The following is a 17,235-nucleotide window of genomic DNA, read 5'->3' as shown; positions in this document are numbered from 1 at the left end:
TTTTTTTTTTTTTTTTTTTTTTTTTTTTTTTTTTCTTTTTTTTTATATAAATATGTATACGTACGTAAATATATTCGTCGCGGACACGATTTTTCGTATCGGTGTAAAAAGTAGAGAGACAGCTGTGTTCTTTTCACGTAGTAGCATCGACGCCGTTTCAATGCCGCGCGATCATGGTGAACCCGCGTAGAACCGAGTAACGTAGAAACAACACGCTTAGACAAGCTCGAGCTATGCAGTTTTCACGACTCGACTTCTTCACGAATCCTCCACGAATGCCTGTCAATATCGTTTTCAAACTTGTACTTTCAGAACTAGACAGCGCCGCTTCAACGTCGACCCCACAGTCCGGTTCGTCGGCAGGTAGCCCCCCGAAATTAACGCGCGAAAAGGTAGCCTGTCTGCCGCCCCGAAGACGCCTGTTCTCCAGGACGGAAGAGGAGAACATGCCAGTGGCGGCGACGGTTCCGGTCCCGGCACCACCGCCGGCCATCGCCTCGAGCGTGCCCGCGCGAGCAAGCGGATTCAGGAGCTCCTCCGAGACGTCGGTGTTCGACTTCAGGGAGAGCGACTCCGAGGGCGAGATGCCGGTCCTCGAGAGGCAAACGCTCGAGGAGATGAGGAGGGACAGAAAACAGCTGTCGAAGGTGCAGCCACCCGTTCCCCTGAACGATGCCATGTGCATGGGCATGACCTCATCGTCGGACCTGGTGAAAATAGAACTGAAGGTAACGTTATTTGCGTAAGGTCGTTTCTCGCGTGATTCGTTCGTGTTCGGACGAATGGCCTTGAGCGTTCCAGTTCTGTCTATGGTTTTTATCCTAGCTGTCTAACGAATCGCGTGATCCCGTTTCGAGTGATACGGTGTTTAGAGTAATTGAACGGTAGAGTAATTAGACCGCGAGGAAGCTTTTGGTCCAAGATCAATTGTATCGGCCGCAGTGGATCTAACTTTTCGACGCGTTTGTTGTCTTCAGGAGAACGACAAGATCAGCGAAGTGGACACGTTCTGGTCTACCACGTGCGACAAGTTTATGGAACAGCTTAGAACGGGGGACGCGATGAAGAAGCGTGGTCGTAAGAAGAAAGTTAGCTGCACGATAACGTCGAAGCTCGACGATACTGGAAACGACAGCAGTAAAGAGTCTGACCCCAATACGTCCCAGATCAAGCCCGAGGATATCAAGAAGGAACTGCAGGACATTGACTCGCCTCTGGACAGCAAGGACGAGTCTCCGGAAACGAGTAAGGACGATGAGTCTTCGATGATGAAGGACATCAAAGTGGAGGTAAAGACAGAGCCCGAGGTGAGCAAGGAGGAGGAGGACAAGAATTCTAGCGACGATTCAGACGAGGTGCCGTTAATTCGACGGGCGAAAAAGAAAATGAAGAAGGAGGACAGTGATTGCGAGGAAGAGATCATCTGTAGGAAGAGAAGGGTCCGTAGAGGAAGCAGGATTAAATTGCAATCGTCCAGCGGCAGTGAATCTTCCAGCGAAGAGAGCGATGCTAGTACCGAGTTTGGTCACGGTTCTTCTGTGGCTGATAGGCTAAGAGCGAGGAAACGTTGCGCCAACAGCAGCACGGAAGCCGAAGGAATGAAGCTTAGATCCAGGGATACGACGCCGCAAAAGGCCAAGACGGAGAAGGAGTCGAAAGGTTCCACCTCGAAGACCTCTGGCTCGTCTCAGAAGGGAAAGCCAAAGCCTCTGTTCGGGGATGGTAGCGATTTCAGGCCCGGTTGGGAGGAGGAGGTGTACGTGTACAAGAAATCCTTGAGAATGCCAACTAGGTTGATCACCGTGTCGAAACCGACCAGGTTTCACAGATTGTCCACCTCGTTGCCCGATTTGGATCCAGGTTCGCCGGCCTTGTCCGTTTCCATGGATAGCTCCGACGTGTATCTGAGCAGAAAGAAACTGGTGGATAGCGACGTGGAGTCAAACTACAGCTTCAGTGCTACCGGGATTGGACTGGGAAGCAAGATAGACGACGAAGAAGCCACGTCGTCTACGACGATTTCGTGCCCTGCGAAGACCACGAAGCACTCCAAGTCGGAGAACAGTTCCATCGTTGACGTTTTGGCTCAAAAGGTGGGAACCAGTAAAAAGGAGCAAAAGAGAAAGCAGAAGGAAAGGTCGGAGAAAGGAACGGGTAAGGGGTTGTCGAAGGGTAACAACGAGCCCGAACTGCTTGCGACTCCGAGTCTGACACCACTGTTGGAAACGACTAAAGCGCCCAAGGGCAAACCGCCTGTCAAAGACGGCAAGTCCTTGAAGCCTATCAAGGTGACGGATTCGTTCCTACTTGGTTACTTCCGTAAGGAAACGGTCAACAACTTCCGCGACACGTTCAAGAACAATCACGCCCTTCCGAACGAGTTCTCCACGCTGGTGCTAAAGACCAGAACAAGAACGGAGACGCGAGTGTTGAAGAAACAGGCCACTATCAGAGAAGTGTTCGGCGAAGATAGACCGGCCTCAGCGCCCCCTATGCAGAATCACGACGACACGTCTCAGGACGACGATTCGCAAAACGAGACGCTGGAGAACAGGTTAGGCAAAGGGAGAACCTTCAAGCAGAAGGTAGTTTCGCGACTGAAACACGCTGGAATTCTGAGGAGCCACAAGGCGAACATGAACTCTAAGCATCTGCTGATGAAGAGGCGAAAGGATCTGCTGAAATCTTTGGCCGAGAAGAAACTGCGACACTTGAAGACGGAAACGGAAGAGGAACCGGTACAGGAGGAGACCAACGATGCGCAGGAGGCAGAGAACAACGAGCTCGACGACGAGACCAACGAGTCAGAAGTTCCTAACAAGAAGAAGCTTAAACTGCGGACAAGCAGGCGGAAGTTCCGTTCCGGATTCGACTACATTCGCAAGAAGAAGAAACCTTTGAAGAAGGACGAGACGTTACCTAAGGAAAGGAAGAGGGTACGTTTGGCGTATTTTTCTTGACGATGGTATCAATGACGTAGTTTCGGTGCCGAAGGTTCATGAAACATTTTCGTTTCGCAGCAAGTACTGGCCAGGCCCAGTCCAGAGTGCGTCGCTGATATTCAGTCGGAGATTAGAACTTGGGTGATCAAGAAGGGCGTCGGTGAAACGTTGCTGCATCGTGCTGCTAGACTCGGTTATACGGTAAATATTTATTGCAAAAAGAAAGAAAACGAAAAAATTAGTCTCTTTGTTAAACTGTACCTTTCCGAATCTCTTACTCTAACGAAAGCCTAGATTAAATTTAGATTGAACTTTAGCGCAAAATATTTATCAATAAATACTGTGTTCGTAGGATGTGACTGCGTACTGCTTAGAAAAGCTGAATAACGCGCCGAGTCCGAAGGACAATGCGGGCTACACGCCGCTTCACGAAGCCTGCTCAAAGGGTCACCTCGATATCGCGAAATTGTTGCTCGCGTACGGTGCAAACGCCAGCGAAAGTGCCAACGGTGGAATAAGGTAACTTTCGTCACTGAATTTTCCGTCGTTTTGCAAATTCGAATGTATCATTGTTCAGACGTGTTAAAACACGATGCACTGCTTTATCACAGACCACTTCACGAGGCAGCTGAAAATGGTGCTACCGAACTCGTACGCCTGCTACTTTCCTATGGTGCCGATCCCCTATTAGCCACTTATTCCGGACAAACCCCGCTGATGTTGGCTGCAGACACCGATGCCTATTCGATCCTAGAACAACATTTAGACGATATTCAGGGTCGCGCGAGCACAGCGTGGTCTTTTAGTGGCCCGTCTACTATTTTCGGTACGTTCTTCTAACTTTTCAAGGATCTAGAAACAGTCCCAAGTTCTATCACCTGTCACTCTAAAAATTCTTCCGGTTTCTAACGTTTCGGGACAACGTACGTCGCGCATGATCGAACGATCGCAGCCGTTCAGATCGTATCGTTAGTTGTCAAGGTGATCCGTAGTTCTCGGCAATCGTCGTCGAGGTTGTATGCCATTGGCGCTCAAGGTCATTGCCGTCATTGCGTCATTTTTACTCAGTTATATCTAAAAATGATGCAACTTTAAGAGTGACTCGTTATTTACATATTCACCGTTGATTACCCTAAGCCTATGACGTAATTGAACGATTCCTTTTGTTTCAGACTCAGAGGACACCGGTTACAATCCCCTCGACGATGCGCCAATAGGCAGTCCAGAGCCCGAGTTAGACGAGATCGAGATGGAAATGGGCGACGTGAATCTGCCAGTTCTCTTCTCTCTCACCAACGATCCGGATAAATGGGTGTTGCTTCAGGACCTCATGGCTGCGCTTCGAATAAAGAGCAGGGACGCGTTACTGCGTCAAGTGAACCCTAAAGCTCATACCGGCCCACCAGCCATCGCTCACCGCGACGTCATGAGGGAATTAAAGCTTCAGGATTTCCTGGAGCAGTCCCGTTGCTGTCACCTGCTCAGCGGCGGCGAACGAATCAACGTGAGGGGGTCCAAGGTGACTCTGATCAAGTACAACGACAAAGTGAGGTCCCTGTTGAACGTGGAGAAAGTGGTGATCAGCCTAAGGTGACAGGAGGCGCCGCTGGGGCAGTCATCGCCCCAGGCAAGACCGTCGACTTCCGCCACGAGGGAGACCCCGAAGAAGAGCTCGAGCATTTCTCCTAAGCGCGAGAGGCAAGCCAGAACGCGACAGGGTAACAAGACAGCTGCTACGGATTGAACGTGAATCGGGAAATTGTTTGCCGTGAAAAAGTCGTTCCACGCTCGAGACGCGTGTGAAATTTTCCTTTGATGCAGATCCATCTTTCCTCCCCGATTCTGTTCCACGAGGCAACCGGGGTCGAATGAACGGACAGGTGCGAAAAGTACGTTGTGTCGAAGAATTCGAAACGATCGCGGAGAAGAAGAGGGGGAAGGTCGTTCAACGGCAGTGCTTTCTGACGCGTTCTATTAGCAGTATTTATTGACAGATGTTCAACACGGAACACAGTGATATTTAATCGATATGTCCCTTGCGAGCCAAGCGATGATCGAGTCTTCAACGACGTTTCTAGCTGAAGATAGTCGTCCTGTTCGAGAGTCTTGTATGATACTTTTCTTTGCAAACGTGTTCGATTCGGGCCAAAGGGCGGAGAGAATTCGAACGCTCGTTGCTGATGAATCGGAGAACAAAGTTTTCGTGACGAGACATCGTCGCAGCTCCAGTCGAATAGCTTTTAATCGCAAGATTGGAATCTGGTGGGCGTCCACGCGCTTATTTTCATCGCGTACTCGATTATTCGTTGAAGGAATCGATACTCAGAGAGAACTTGAAACTCCCCGTGAATGGACGCCACGTGCGTTTCACGTTCTCGCCTCATCGATTACGGTTGTTTCGTTAAGTTAAATCGGAAAACAAACGTTGGAACGTACGAATCATCGAATTTTCATCGGCTTCCTCACGTTACCACGTTGTTAATTTCGTTTTGTTTTTTCTCCGTCTTTCTTTCCTTTTTTTTCTTTTTTTTTCTACTAGTACTAGCGAGTCGATTAGATTATAATTTCGGTTACGTGTTTACCGTTTAGATTGTAAGCAAGCGTTTATTAATCGTCGAAAGATGGAGCATTTACGTTTTCCGTTATCTTTTCTTTCTTTCTTTTTTTCTTTGGGATGTGCAATTTCGCGAGTCTGCTTTCTGTTAAACGATTACCGACCGACAAACGCGATCGATCAGCGTCTGTTGGGTCTGAGAGATATAAGAAAAATGGATCGACTGTGTAATATTCAGTGTGCAATAACTCTCATCGAACTCGCGATGATTGATCCTCGAATTAGCGGTTTCCGTTGCAGATTACGTTCATTTGTCCGCCACGTTGGAACCGAGAAGGCAATCGACGCGTTCACTGTTGCTTAGTTATACTCGTTTCCCGATTTCTCTTTATCGTTATCGACGTATGTTAACGCGACGTTTACATTTCTGTTCGTTCAAAGTTTAATCTACCGAATTGGTGAATCGTTTTTCGTTGTCAGGTCGAGCGGTTGATTTTCTCGTTGTCCTCTATATGTTAATCGTTAAAGTACCAATGAACGGTAAACGCGTCGAAGATTGTCATGTCCAGCACAGTGAACGTGTTCAAGGATCATCGACGCATCCGGTCGGCGAAATCGAATTGCTCGTCGAATGCGTCGGTGGAACCGATCTCTACGTACTTATACCTTCGATAGCGTGCTGAAGTATGGCCACGTCAGGATGGATGGTTGAAAGAGGCGAGAAAAACAGAAACAACTCCTACACACACATACATACACACACAAGCTTGTACAAGTTGTTGTTTAGCAAAAGCCAAGCACGCTCGCGCGCGCGCGCGTTTCATTTGACTCCGTGTACAGAAGATTATCAGTCGTTCTGATCAGTCTCAGGGAAATATCCGTATGCGTATTCTCGATATCCTATGCGTTGCATCGATTTGAACAGGCACGCGGCCAGTCATCGACCGAGTGGTCGCTCCACGGATAAACGTGCGTCGAGATGTCGTTATCACGGTTTCCTTCGCGATGTACAGTAGGGCAGAAAGAGAGATACCGTATCGTCTTGGAGCGTTTCCGGTCGACGACGAAGATCGGCCGATGGCTGGTCGCTCGCTCGCTGCTCGTTTTAATTTTATTTAGCCGACGATTTCTAAACCGAATAATTACCGAATAATACCGTGGACGGGGTACAGTTTACACGTGTACATACCTTCCGGTTTTCTTCGCGGCGACGTTCGCGACTACGCGTACGATTTTCGCGATGGTGTTTGGACAGGGGAGCGAAACTACTAGATCGGAGAGAACTTGAGAGAAAGAGAGCGAATGGAAAAGACGGAGAGACATGTAGAGAGAGAGAGCAAAGGTGCAAAAGTCGGTGGGAAGGTTGCGAACGGAGACAGAAGGGGGGAAGTAACTGTACGTACTGTGCGTGTAATGTACCTTTTAAATGTAAAGTAGATACCGAGTAATAGTGTAAGTAGCCAGGAAGAACACGACACTTGTTCATATAACTATAGATGCGTACACACATTTACGCACGTGTAATTGTATAAGGTATAAAGGTGAAAACAGAACCGGCGTTTTAGAGTAACTCGAGAAAGAACGTTGTAATTTCAGCGAAAACCCGAATAATACGCCGTTACGTGGCGTATGTATATATATATACACACTTGCGCATACACACATAGACACTTTCTCGCAATATAATAGGGGCTATCGCAGTTACTACCGCTACTAATTATTATCATTATTACTATTACTACTACCGGTCACCGATTACTACTACGATTACCGCTATTACTATTACTATTTGCCACTACCACTACTATTACTACCACAACTACAAATACTATTACTACTACTGTCACGACTATCCGCTTTTTTTATTGTACGATATATACATAATACCGAACTATGAATGTACATTTTCTTAGCTGTAACGTTTCCTCCTCCCCCATTGTAATTTATATATATTCGAGGATACTTCTAAATGTGTTAAAACAAAAAAAATGAACCGCTGCTGCTTTACGAGAAGAAGGAATTCTATGTGAGAAAGAACAAATATATTATATATATATATATAAATATATAAATATATATGTATATATACGTACATATATATATATTTTATTTCAGAAGTTTAGTTTAATGGATATATAATGTTAAAACGCGAGGAAGAATACAAATTAAATTCTCTCTGTGATTCGTCTAAAGAATGGAACTAAGGAAGTAAAAAGAAGAAAAAAAAAAAGAAGAAAGAGTTATGATTATATTAATTAATTAGTATTATTATTGTCATCGTCATTTATCATTGCTCTGTACCGTCAAGTTTATCGAACAACAAGTCACAACGGACCGACAAACTCGATTTTCGTAACGAACTCGACTCGTGATTTTCTTTTCGCTAATAACAGTAACGAGTTATCCTATCGATGTAATAAAAACAAGTATTTTTACCGATCTCTGCGCCTTCTTCACTTTTTCTCACAACCCACACACTCCCGTTTCTGCCGTGTACCGTGAAGCTAGTCGAAAATCGAACGTCACTTCGATGCTACGTGAATTTGAAACTGCGACGCAATTTGGCCACGGATCGGTTTCGCAAGGAATCGTGTTAAAGGAAACGAAGGTGCACGAATTATCTCTGAGACGTATATAAAATTGGTAAAACGTTTATTAACTATTTAAAAACGATGAAACAAGGTGAACATGAGATTGACAATTCAATAAGTAATATTATTAAATAGACTATAGAGGTGTATAATAAGTGTCTGTAGTAATTATTCTCTTTATACGTTCCTTTACATCGAGACAGACGTCTTTTTCATCATCTTTCTTCCTCCACGTATCCTCACTCTTTTTTTTTTTTTATTTCTTAAAGATTTTCTCATTAACTTTCGGCGAAGCCTAACCTCCTCTCTGTCTTCCTCTTTTCTCTGTCTTCAGGCACGACCTGTGCGATAATATTAATACGGCGACGCTTTCCGTCACTCGATTCGTACTCCGACTATCGATAATACGACTCCTTTACTTACTTTTCTCTTTTTCCTCTTTAAATTCTTTTTCTTGTAAATACGTGCGACGGCTGTTAACGACTATAAACACAGGATCTGTCGTAGGAAAAATAGCTCGTAGAAAGCGTACCCATGCTAATGGTTATTCCCGATCAACCGGTGCCGTTCCATCGCACGACACGTCCTACGAATAAACGAAAAATTAAAGGAAAAATAAGAACGCAAAATCGGCCCTTCCGCTCGGCGAACCGAAGGGGAGGCAATCGACGATGGCGAAACGATCCGCGAAATCGTCGTACGATCGACGATTGCGAACAAAGTGGTGTGGTTGTGTGGCCATTGCAACGATATACAGTTTTACCTACGTACAAGCTCCGATTAAACGGTCGTTCTCTCTTTAACCGCCTCGCGTTTCCTAAGCACTTTCTTCTGCGTTTCGTAACCATCGATACAACTTTCTTTCTACACCTTTTCCTCGGTTACGCGAAATCCTCTCTCGCTTTTCCTATTCACTCGCAAGTATTGCGTATTCGACGAGCGACTCTCCCGATTAAGTCGCTTCCCTTTGTCCAAATCTTACACCAGATACAACGCACAAACGCGCCACGCGATGTAATCGAGGTGACGCCATTCGATGAATTTTCTCGCGTATCTTTTCTACCGTCAATACGAAAATGACTCGTTAACGGAGGCGTTCCGTTGTTCCGTGTCGTGTGAAACCACTATTTTCGTTTTTATTGTCACGGTGATACGCGTTTCTTGTCTCGCAAGATTGCAGAGAGGCGACATCTCGCGTGACCGTTTTTCGTTACGACGCAATATTCTCCCGCCCTTTTGTTTCTGCGCATACGCATTAGGCTTTCTATGGATTGGCACGGGCCAATCGTAGAAAACGAAACACGAATGTAACGGTTCCAGTTCCCATCGAACATACAAATCGTCGCGGGATATTTCCGTTTCGATACGCTCGAGGAATACTCGCTACAGCCCGCTTCTTCGTCGGTCTCACGCTACCACCGTATACCATCTCGATTACCCGTTATCTATATATATATTTTTATATATATATATATAAATATATATATATATATATTTATATATAATGTTGCACATAACCCAGTACTGGCTTAGTAATCTAGCTGTACAAAACATTATATATCGCTATTCTAGCATCTAGAGATTTGTCCTGTGTGTGATTTGATGAATCGTGAAGTTCGTAACAAACGTTTTGGGTCTTGTCGTTTCTTGTTCTTTTTCTCCGTTTTATTATTTCCCTTTCCTTTTTTTCTTTCGATACACACACAAAAAAAAAAAGACAAAGAAAGAAACACTTGTGGAACAGCCTCTCAATGAGAATATCGTTTCTCGCTTTTCTAGTTTCCTTTATATTTATTCCGTTTGTCCTGCCAGTGCATTCTACATTCGAGTTTCATTTTGCCAGGCAACGAATCTTTTCGATTCCCCTCTGTCTCTTGTTCGCTTTTTATTGCGATTAAGTACATTAAAAAATACCGCGCTACTTCGCTCAGAATTAACCGGACCAAGCTATACATATATGGTATGTTCGGTGAAGCCAAGTATTATTTTTTATCGATTTTTTTTTCTTTTTCGTTTATTTTTCAGCGTATTTCGTACTCCGTATCTCTCTTTCCTCGCGTGTTACGCTTTCGTCGTCGTAGTCGTCGCGATTTGCGCGTGAAAAAATTCTTTATTTAAGCGTCTAACGTGCTGTGCGCGTCTTACAAACAATCGCGACGAAAATCTATCTTAAACATCTATTTATTTTTTTGTTTTGTTTCGTCGCTCGTACTCTCTTTCTCTCCCTCTCTCTCTCTCTCTCTCTCTCTCTCTCTCTCTCTCACTCTCACTCTCTCTTGCATCGCTTCTGTCCGACTTTAGCCGACTCTCGATCAATCGTTCGTTACTCGCTTCTCCCGTCGTGTTTCCAAACGATTGCGTGAACTGTACACATACAACATAACACATAGAACGCGTCGCGGTCCGATCAATCGGAGAAGAGAACCGCGACGCGAGTCGTTCGATAAAACACACAACTCCTCGACCGTTCGGCTCCGTTTCGTCGGTCGAGCGGTCGTCGTATAAGCGCGTTAAAATCCATTCCGGTGACGAATACACGACCATGCGTCCCTCCGTGCTTTTCTCTCTTACCGCTATTTTAACGTACAACGAAAAACGGGATGCGTGAGAAACGTTAGAAATTACGTAGCAACTTTATGCTGTTCCTGTGTTGGTCGCCACGGGGAGGATTGCTTCCTTTTAGTGCTCGAAATGCCGTGTACTCGTGCCTGACATTCTAACACAGTGGTAAAATTCAACGCGGAGACAAGTACGGGACGATGCTCTTGCTCTTGCTCAACAAACCCACTCGTCACGTGGAAACCATGAGAAAACATCGTGATACAACGAAACATTTCTGGCATTAACGCTTTAACATGTATCTCCCGCAACAAACTCTCGCTGAGAGGATCTTTAAAACGCCGTAAATATTCTGCGTGTCAGATCTCTCGTCGAAACGGATAACATTACAGCGAAACACGTCGTCAACTGCTTTATCCTTACATAATCAACAATAAAACCTTCTTTACGGTCGTGAACGGTCGTGGGGTTCCCGAGCCCCCGCTACGGGGGCCCCGAGCACGTTTCGAAACATACTCGATTATTATCCTCTCCTTATCCTCCTCTCCTTAACCTAATCTCCTCCCACGAAACTGCTACTCTGGTAATCCTTCACATGCTGTCAGCGTTACTCGATGCGAAGTCTTTCCCGACGAGCTTGGTGCGTGGCTAACGCCTTAACTGGGACATTGTGCTACTCGATTGGGCGGGTGGGTGGTTGGGTGTCTGTGTCGGTGTGTGTGTATACGTGTATAGGGATTGGGGTGGAGTGAGGTGGGACGGGCTCGGGATGGGAACGGGGAAGGCATTAGAGAGTTACTCGATTATTTTATTAAGAGTAATTAAGCTTGACGCCTCGGAGGTAGGGTCCAAGTGTTCGGACCGGGCTGAGCGTGGGGGGCAGGACGTCACAGTTGCTGGTCTCTGCACGGTACCCAAATGTTCGGGCCTGACTGCTCGGCGATAACCTCCTTTACCTTCACGTAGATCTCCTCGGGCGTGTCGCCTTGCACCACGGCTGCAACGGAAGAGAGGAACGATCGAGTTTCCGTGTCAATGGTCCGGCTCCATTCCACCGCCATTGTTATCGACCGATTGTCGTGACAATTAAATTATCCGACTTATCCGAGTTTCGTAACAAAACTTACGATGCCGTCGTTAATCACTTACCAGTAAAGTATTCACCGAACTCTTGCTCCATCTTCAGTGCTCGTTCGTACGTTTTCTTCGCTTGCTCCTCGGTCATCCTCTTGTTCATTTCCCTTCAAATAAGAACAATCGCTCGTTAAACTATACTCGAAGCTTCGAGCCACTCGTCGAAAGAATCGCCACTCACATAACTGACTCCACGGACTTCGGCTTAATGAAGATGGCGATGGGATACAGCTGCGCCACTTGTAACCTCTTGATGGCGTTTCCGCTCACGTCGAGGATACAATGTTTTCCCTTTATTAACAAGTCGGTTTCGTCAATTTACGGAATCGAGCATAGTCGTAGGACTCGGTATCGCTTATCCAAATATCTTGTCTCTTACCTTTTCGGCCACTTCTCGCACGGACGCCACGGACGTGCCATAAAGATTGTCATTGTACTGTCCAGCCTCGATGAACAAGTGATTCTGAATATCCCTCTCCATCTGTTCCCTAGACGCTACGAAGTGGTAATCCCGTCCATCCACCTCGTACTCTCTTCTACTCCTCGTTGTATCTGCAAAAGCAACAAACGTTAACTCCCACATGCACTTCCGGTTCAACGCATCTCGATCGGGAGAGGCTCGAAAATTCCATAGATTTCGAATTCCAATGCTAATCGCGCGAACGAATATTTTCGTGAAATTAGCTAAATATCGAATTTGACCGAAACTCGACGAATTTTGCTCCATCTTCGATTTAAAGAGCCGCGAGCAAGGAACACACGGACGGGAAGAGAAAACAAGCTGCTCTGTTGTTGGCGACGAGCAAGGTTCGCGAAATCCCAGGAAATCTCGCGATCTGTCCGGTATAACCCGTGACCCAAATTGCGGAGGCGGGCTAGATTAAAGTCTGCTTCAACTCACGTGGCACACAGCTGCCGAATTTGTCGGGGAATTCCGAGATGAGGTCGTCGTTGATACGGTCCTTGAGAGGACCGAGGATAATGACAGGTCGGGTGTACTGTATCGTGAGCTGCTGGACTGCCTCGTACGACAGCACGTTTTCTTCGCTGCCTGCAATTTCCAGTATAAGTACACTCGCGTTTCTTGCGACTGCGGGGCTTGTGGTAGAAAGCTTTTGTTATCCTCGGTTAGAATGTTTGCACTCTTTCAAACAGCTAGGGGAAACAAACGTTTCTCTCTCGATGCAACACGGAAATAAAAAAACTACTCGACAAAAGACTCGGTTCTGTTTGGACTGAGAGAGAATTACACGGTCGATCTTGAAACACGTTTCCCGATTTCCAAGAAAATTCGATTTCGACCCGGACGTATGTATATATGCATATACAGACTGTGAAATCGTATATATATATGTGTCTGACAAAAAGATGCACAGAAACGCGACCGGGAATTATTATGTTGCTGTCCACCTCGAACGAGAAATGATCCATGCTTTAGCACCTAGGAGATCGAAGCAGGGTAGGGGAAATAAAAGGGGTGGTAAGCTCCCTAAGGTCTAGAAATTTAGGCGATCGAAGAGTATCAAGGTCGACGTGGCATTAGTTACGTGGCAACTATGCTAATACACACGGTGTGGCGGTGGGGCACGCATTTTGTAATCGATAGTCGATACTACGTGGTTGTAACGATTTCGATACGATTACTAAAACGCGTCGCTTCTCACGAAAAATTTTGCCAATCTCCTTTCGGATTTTCATTTGGAAACAATTTTTCTAAAACATTTGACAATTCCAATCTCTAAAACGTACAGTAATTCGAAAGTTGCAAGAAGCGACCCGATTTTGCTCGCTATCTACGCAGCGTGTTTGCGACTCTCGTTAAAAGACTACGTGAGGGTGATTAGTATTGTAAAGAAACCAAAAAAAAAAAGATAAAAACGACCAAAAAAAATTGCAGACAACAGACAAAGCACGCCGCGACTGTCCCAATTGCGCGAAGCGTTTTCGGCGTTTTGTCAGTGCTCGTAGATATTAGGTGGTGGGGATTGGTGAGAATTAAAACAACGAGAAAATAGAGAACAACCCAAAAAAATCAAAAAGAACCAAAAGGGTAGTAAAAACAAAAATTGCAATTAAAGAGGGGGGGTCGTATCGATCGAAACCACGTTCGATAGCGTGTTAGTCAAGGACCTAAGTTTGGTATCTGCTGTTCACTCCTGTTTTTTTTTTATGTTTTATTTTTATACTTTTTAATTCTTTTTTTTTTTTGTTCACACACAGTTTGACTGTTTTTTTTTTCGTGTATTGTGTATCACTTACTAAACTCGTCATTATTGTCATCGTCCTCCTTTTCCAGATAAACTAACGTCAGTTCCTCCATATAAGGCAGTTCGACGCGATATAAAATTTCTCTACTCCCTGCGACGCAAGACAAGATCTTTTTGTGAATGAAACAGGTGGAAGAAACGCGACGGTGAAATGAAAGAGGAGACGAGAATGAACGCGCGCGGTAGCACGCAACGGAAACCGCGACCGCGTCCACGTGAAATCGTTCCATGATAACGGATATTACCATCGAAGACGCACGGGCGAGGCTTTAATGAAAGCTGGAGAGGACGTTTTATTCTGTCGTGTACCGTTGCTGCTGCTCGTTCCGCCATCGACCAAAGAACGGCTACTTTGATCCTTGATAAGTGTCACGGATCGATAATGATTCGATGCTCGAACGTGTTAATCCATCGGAGGAATCGAGTACTTCGTACGGTACTTGGCGTACCGATGATTCGATGATCCTATGCAAAACTGTGTTCGCCTATGTTCACCGCGTACATCGTACCGTTATTCTCGGCGACTCTAAAATTCTATCTCAAAATAAGGACGAAAGGAAAAAAAAAAAGAAAAAAAAAAATGAAATATGAACAAAAGAGAAGCATCTATTATTCTACTAGTCAAATCAGTTCGATTGCTCGGCTCAGTGTTCCTCTTCGGAGTCGCTAGGTTCGTTAATCGACAACGCGAGCGAGAGGCAGAGCGCTATTCAAAAGTGACAACGCGCCACGACAAAAGGACGTTGTCGAACAATGCGTTCGTCCCGCGAACGGATCGTTATATCGCAGTAATGAACGTGTGCTTTGTTAATTGATGCGACCGAGATGAAACGAAGAGAACGAGGGGGTTTCGGGGGATGGGTGTGGTGGATGGGAATACATAATGGGGACTGAAATGAAAGGCAGACAAAGAGAGAGAGAGAGAGAAGACACAGATATATGGGAACGTGTGAGATTGAGAAAAAAAGGTGACAAAGTGAAGAGAGAAAGAAAGAGAGAGAGAGAGAGAGAGAGAGAGAGACGTGATTACCTTCGGTGTTAGTGTCGTCCTGGGTGTAGCACAGCATGAATGCTAAAACATAACAAGTTCAATATTTCAGTATACGTTGCGTACTAATAAGCGGCCGTTAATAATTGCTAGGATTAATTAAGCTTTAAGCATGAACAATCATCTCCCCTACCGTCGAGGCTAGCTCGAGCTTTCGAACAGCCCTGATTGGCCCCGTCGTGAGAGCTCGCACGATCGCCCGTCTCTCTTGCGATGTACGCGAATTTTGACCGTTTAATGGCACCGGTGAAAATATCGGTGAGGAGATCTACGAGCGAAACGCTTTGGAATCCTCTCGGTTCACGATCGAGGAACCGAGGGTCACGGAGTAATCGTGCTTTTACCGGCAACTTGGAAAGTAATTACGATACCAAGAACAACTTTATCATCCCTGTCGCAAATGGTCCCGTGCGCTCTTAGACGCCGTAGACCGACGTTTCTACAGCAGAGATCTGTTTAAAGATCGTTGGAAGTAGCGTTAAGTAGCGTTAAGTAGCGTGTAAGTAGTACGTAAGTAGTATTTAAATAGCATTTCGGTAAGTCGACGGTTGTTCGACGGACTTTCACGTAGGGACAATCACAGTCTTCGCGGGAAGTTCATGGTACGCTGCGATCTTCGCGACGAAATGCTTCCACGTACCCAGAGAGAGTCCTTTACGTTCCCGCGCGAAAATCACAATGGACGTGCATGAGCAACGTCGAAATTTCCGTTCACCATAAACGCTACACGTGCTGGAGATGTCTACAAGCATTCGAGGGTGGCGCTACCTCTACCCATCCATCGAGAAGGTTAGCCAGTTAGGAAGCGAGTCGAGTGAGGTGTCGCAGCTTGCTCGTATCGCGGTGTTAGCGAACAAACGCAGGCAAACGCATGATGCGTGTATACTTGGTGCAAGGATGAAGTTGCAGAGTGCCGGGCGCAAGCATAGAAGAGAATGTACGAAAGAAGAGACCTCTCGAGAAGTGTAACACTGGTTCACAGGGTCGCTGATATCGTTTCTGTCCTTGCTTTTCCGAAGCTAATTTCTCTTTCTCTTATTTACACTCTTTTCCGTTGCTTCGTTTCTTCGTTTCAAAGGAGAAAAAGAATAACGAAAGAAGAAAAAGGGGAGAGAAAAAAAATTGAAAAATAAAAAGAAGAGTCGGATCGAAGTATATAGAAACGCGCCTGTGTCTCGCACAAGGTGTAACGGCGTGTGTGTGTACGTGTATCGTGTGATTGTATCCTGTTTCTTCTTGTTGACTAACTTGGAATACTTACGTGTAGGATCGTTTTCGTTCTCAGGTGTCGTGGGCGACCCTACACAAGCAGGCAAAAACAAAACACATGTCACGTTTTCACATGGTAAAAACACAAAAGCTCAATCGGAAGTTGGGCGTATACGTCGTACCTGTCGCGAATTACTAAAACGATCTTAACTCGTGAACACACCTCTAAACGGGACCGAGAACGGAACGAGAATTCGTTCGATTCCTTTTCCGATACTTTTTCGCTCTTACTCGTTTATACTTTTCGCTAGCTCGATTCGTACTAACTTGCTCATACGTACGCTCTTCGTTTACCTTTAGTCTAATCATCGGGTTGGCTTTGGTGCATGTTTCGTAAAAAGACATCTCTACGTTAACATCGATCGATCGAAAGGAGTGAATGTACAAAAGAAAACAAACAGAACGATCAAACGAAAGGGAAGACAACGGGGATAATTGTTTCTACGAAGGATTACGAACGTATACCTCGAATCGTTCGGGGGTTAATTTTCTATCGAAGTCAACGATTCCATGGGTCCACTTATATGGCCCCGTACGTAACTCGGGAAACGAAAAAGAATAAAAAAAATAAAAATAAAAATAAAAATAAAGAATCGATTTGATAGAAAGATCGTTGCAATGGGGATCTCAAGACACACGTAAATAGTACTAATTGTAAGTTCAAACACACGGTCTAGATAATATATATATGTATATATAGTGACTGAGAAATACGACGAGAATTAAAAAATAGTCACGTAAAAAACCACAATAGATAATATATACGGGTCTGAACATGCACAGAACGTGCAGGATACGGATTGGCGATGTTTTAAGACACTCACGTTCCTGGTCCGAACCGTCTTCGGATTTGTCATCCTTGCTCTTCATG

At 45.4% G+C, this 17,235-nt stretch overlaps 2 protein-coding genes across 3 annotated transcripts in view; one reads left to right on the top strand and one right to left on the bottom strand.

Moving 5' to 3' along the window:
* The window catches only part of LOC108546035 (mucin-12), a 306,160-nt gene extending 299,504 nt beyond the window's left edge, over window positions 1-6,656 (top strand). The window contains exons 4-9 of one of the 2 annotated variants that reach the window (XM_017897951.1): window positions 313-728; window positions 978-2,936; window positions 3,021-3,143; window positions 3,295-3,461; window positions 3,554-3,768; window positions 4,115-6,656. In XM_017897951.1, the coding sequence (XP_017753440.1) occupies window positions 313-728; window positions 978-2,936; window positions 3,021-3,143; window positions 3,295-3,461; window positions 3,554-3,768; window positions 4,115-4,536 (3,302 nt within the window). In that variant the 3' untranslated portion in view covers window positions 4,537-6,656. The remainder of the gene's footprint in view (window positions 1-312; window positions 729-977; window positions 2,937-3,020; window positions 3,144-3,294; window positions 3,462-3,553; window positions 3,769-4,114) is intronic. The other variant, XM_017897950.1, reaches the window with a different exon arrangement.
* Window positions 6,657-10,413: 3,757 nt separating this feature from the next.
* Window positions 10,414-17,235, bottom strand: part of dlg1 (MAGUK family member discs large 1) — a 329,265-nt gene continuing 322,443 nt past the window's right edge. Inside the window, exons 15-23 of the mRNA XM_017897948.1 lie at window positions 17,189-17,235; window positions 16,357-16,395; window positions 15,078-15,119; window positions 14,040-14,138; window positions 12,682-12,831; window positions 12,160-12,332; window positions 11,962-12,071; window positions 11,796-11,887; window positions 10,414-11,643 (exon numbers count right to left, since the gene is read on the bottom strand). The exon at window positions 17,189-17,235 is cut by the window's right edge and continues 14 nt beyond it. Of these exons, the coding sequence (XP_017753437.1) occupies window positions 11,534-11,643; window positions 11,796-11,887; window positions 11,962-12,071; window positions 12,160-12,332; window positions 12,682-12,831; window positions 14,040-14,138; window positions 15,078-15,119; window positions 16,357-16,395; window positions 17,189-17,235 (862 nt within the window). The 3' untranslated portion in view covers window positions 10,414-11,533. The remainder of the gene's footprint in view (window positions 11,644-11,795; window positions 11,888-11,961; window positions 12,072-12,159; window positions 12,333-12,681; window positions 12,832-14,039; window positions 14,139-15,077; window positions 15,120-16,356; window positions 16,396-17,188) is intronic.

The sequence above is a fragment of the Eufriesea mexicana genome, unplaced genomic scaffold (assembly GCF_001483705.2).
Source record: "Eufriesea mexicana isolate 0111107269 unplaced genomic scaffold, ASM148370v2 scaffold596, whole genome shotgun sequence".
In the NCBI taxonomy this organism is placed as follows: domain Eukaryota; kingdom Metazoa; phylum Arthropoda; class Insecta; order Hymenoptera; family Apidae; genus Eufriesea; species Eufriesea mexicana.
Note: the sequence above shows the minus strand (reverse complement) of the source record. Positions and strands in the feature narration are given on the sequence as shown.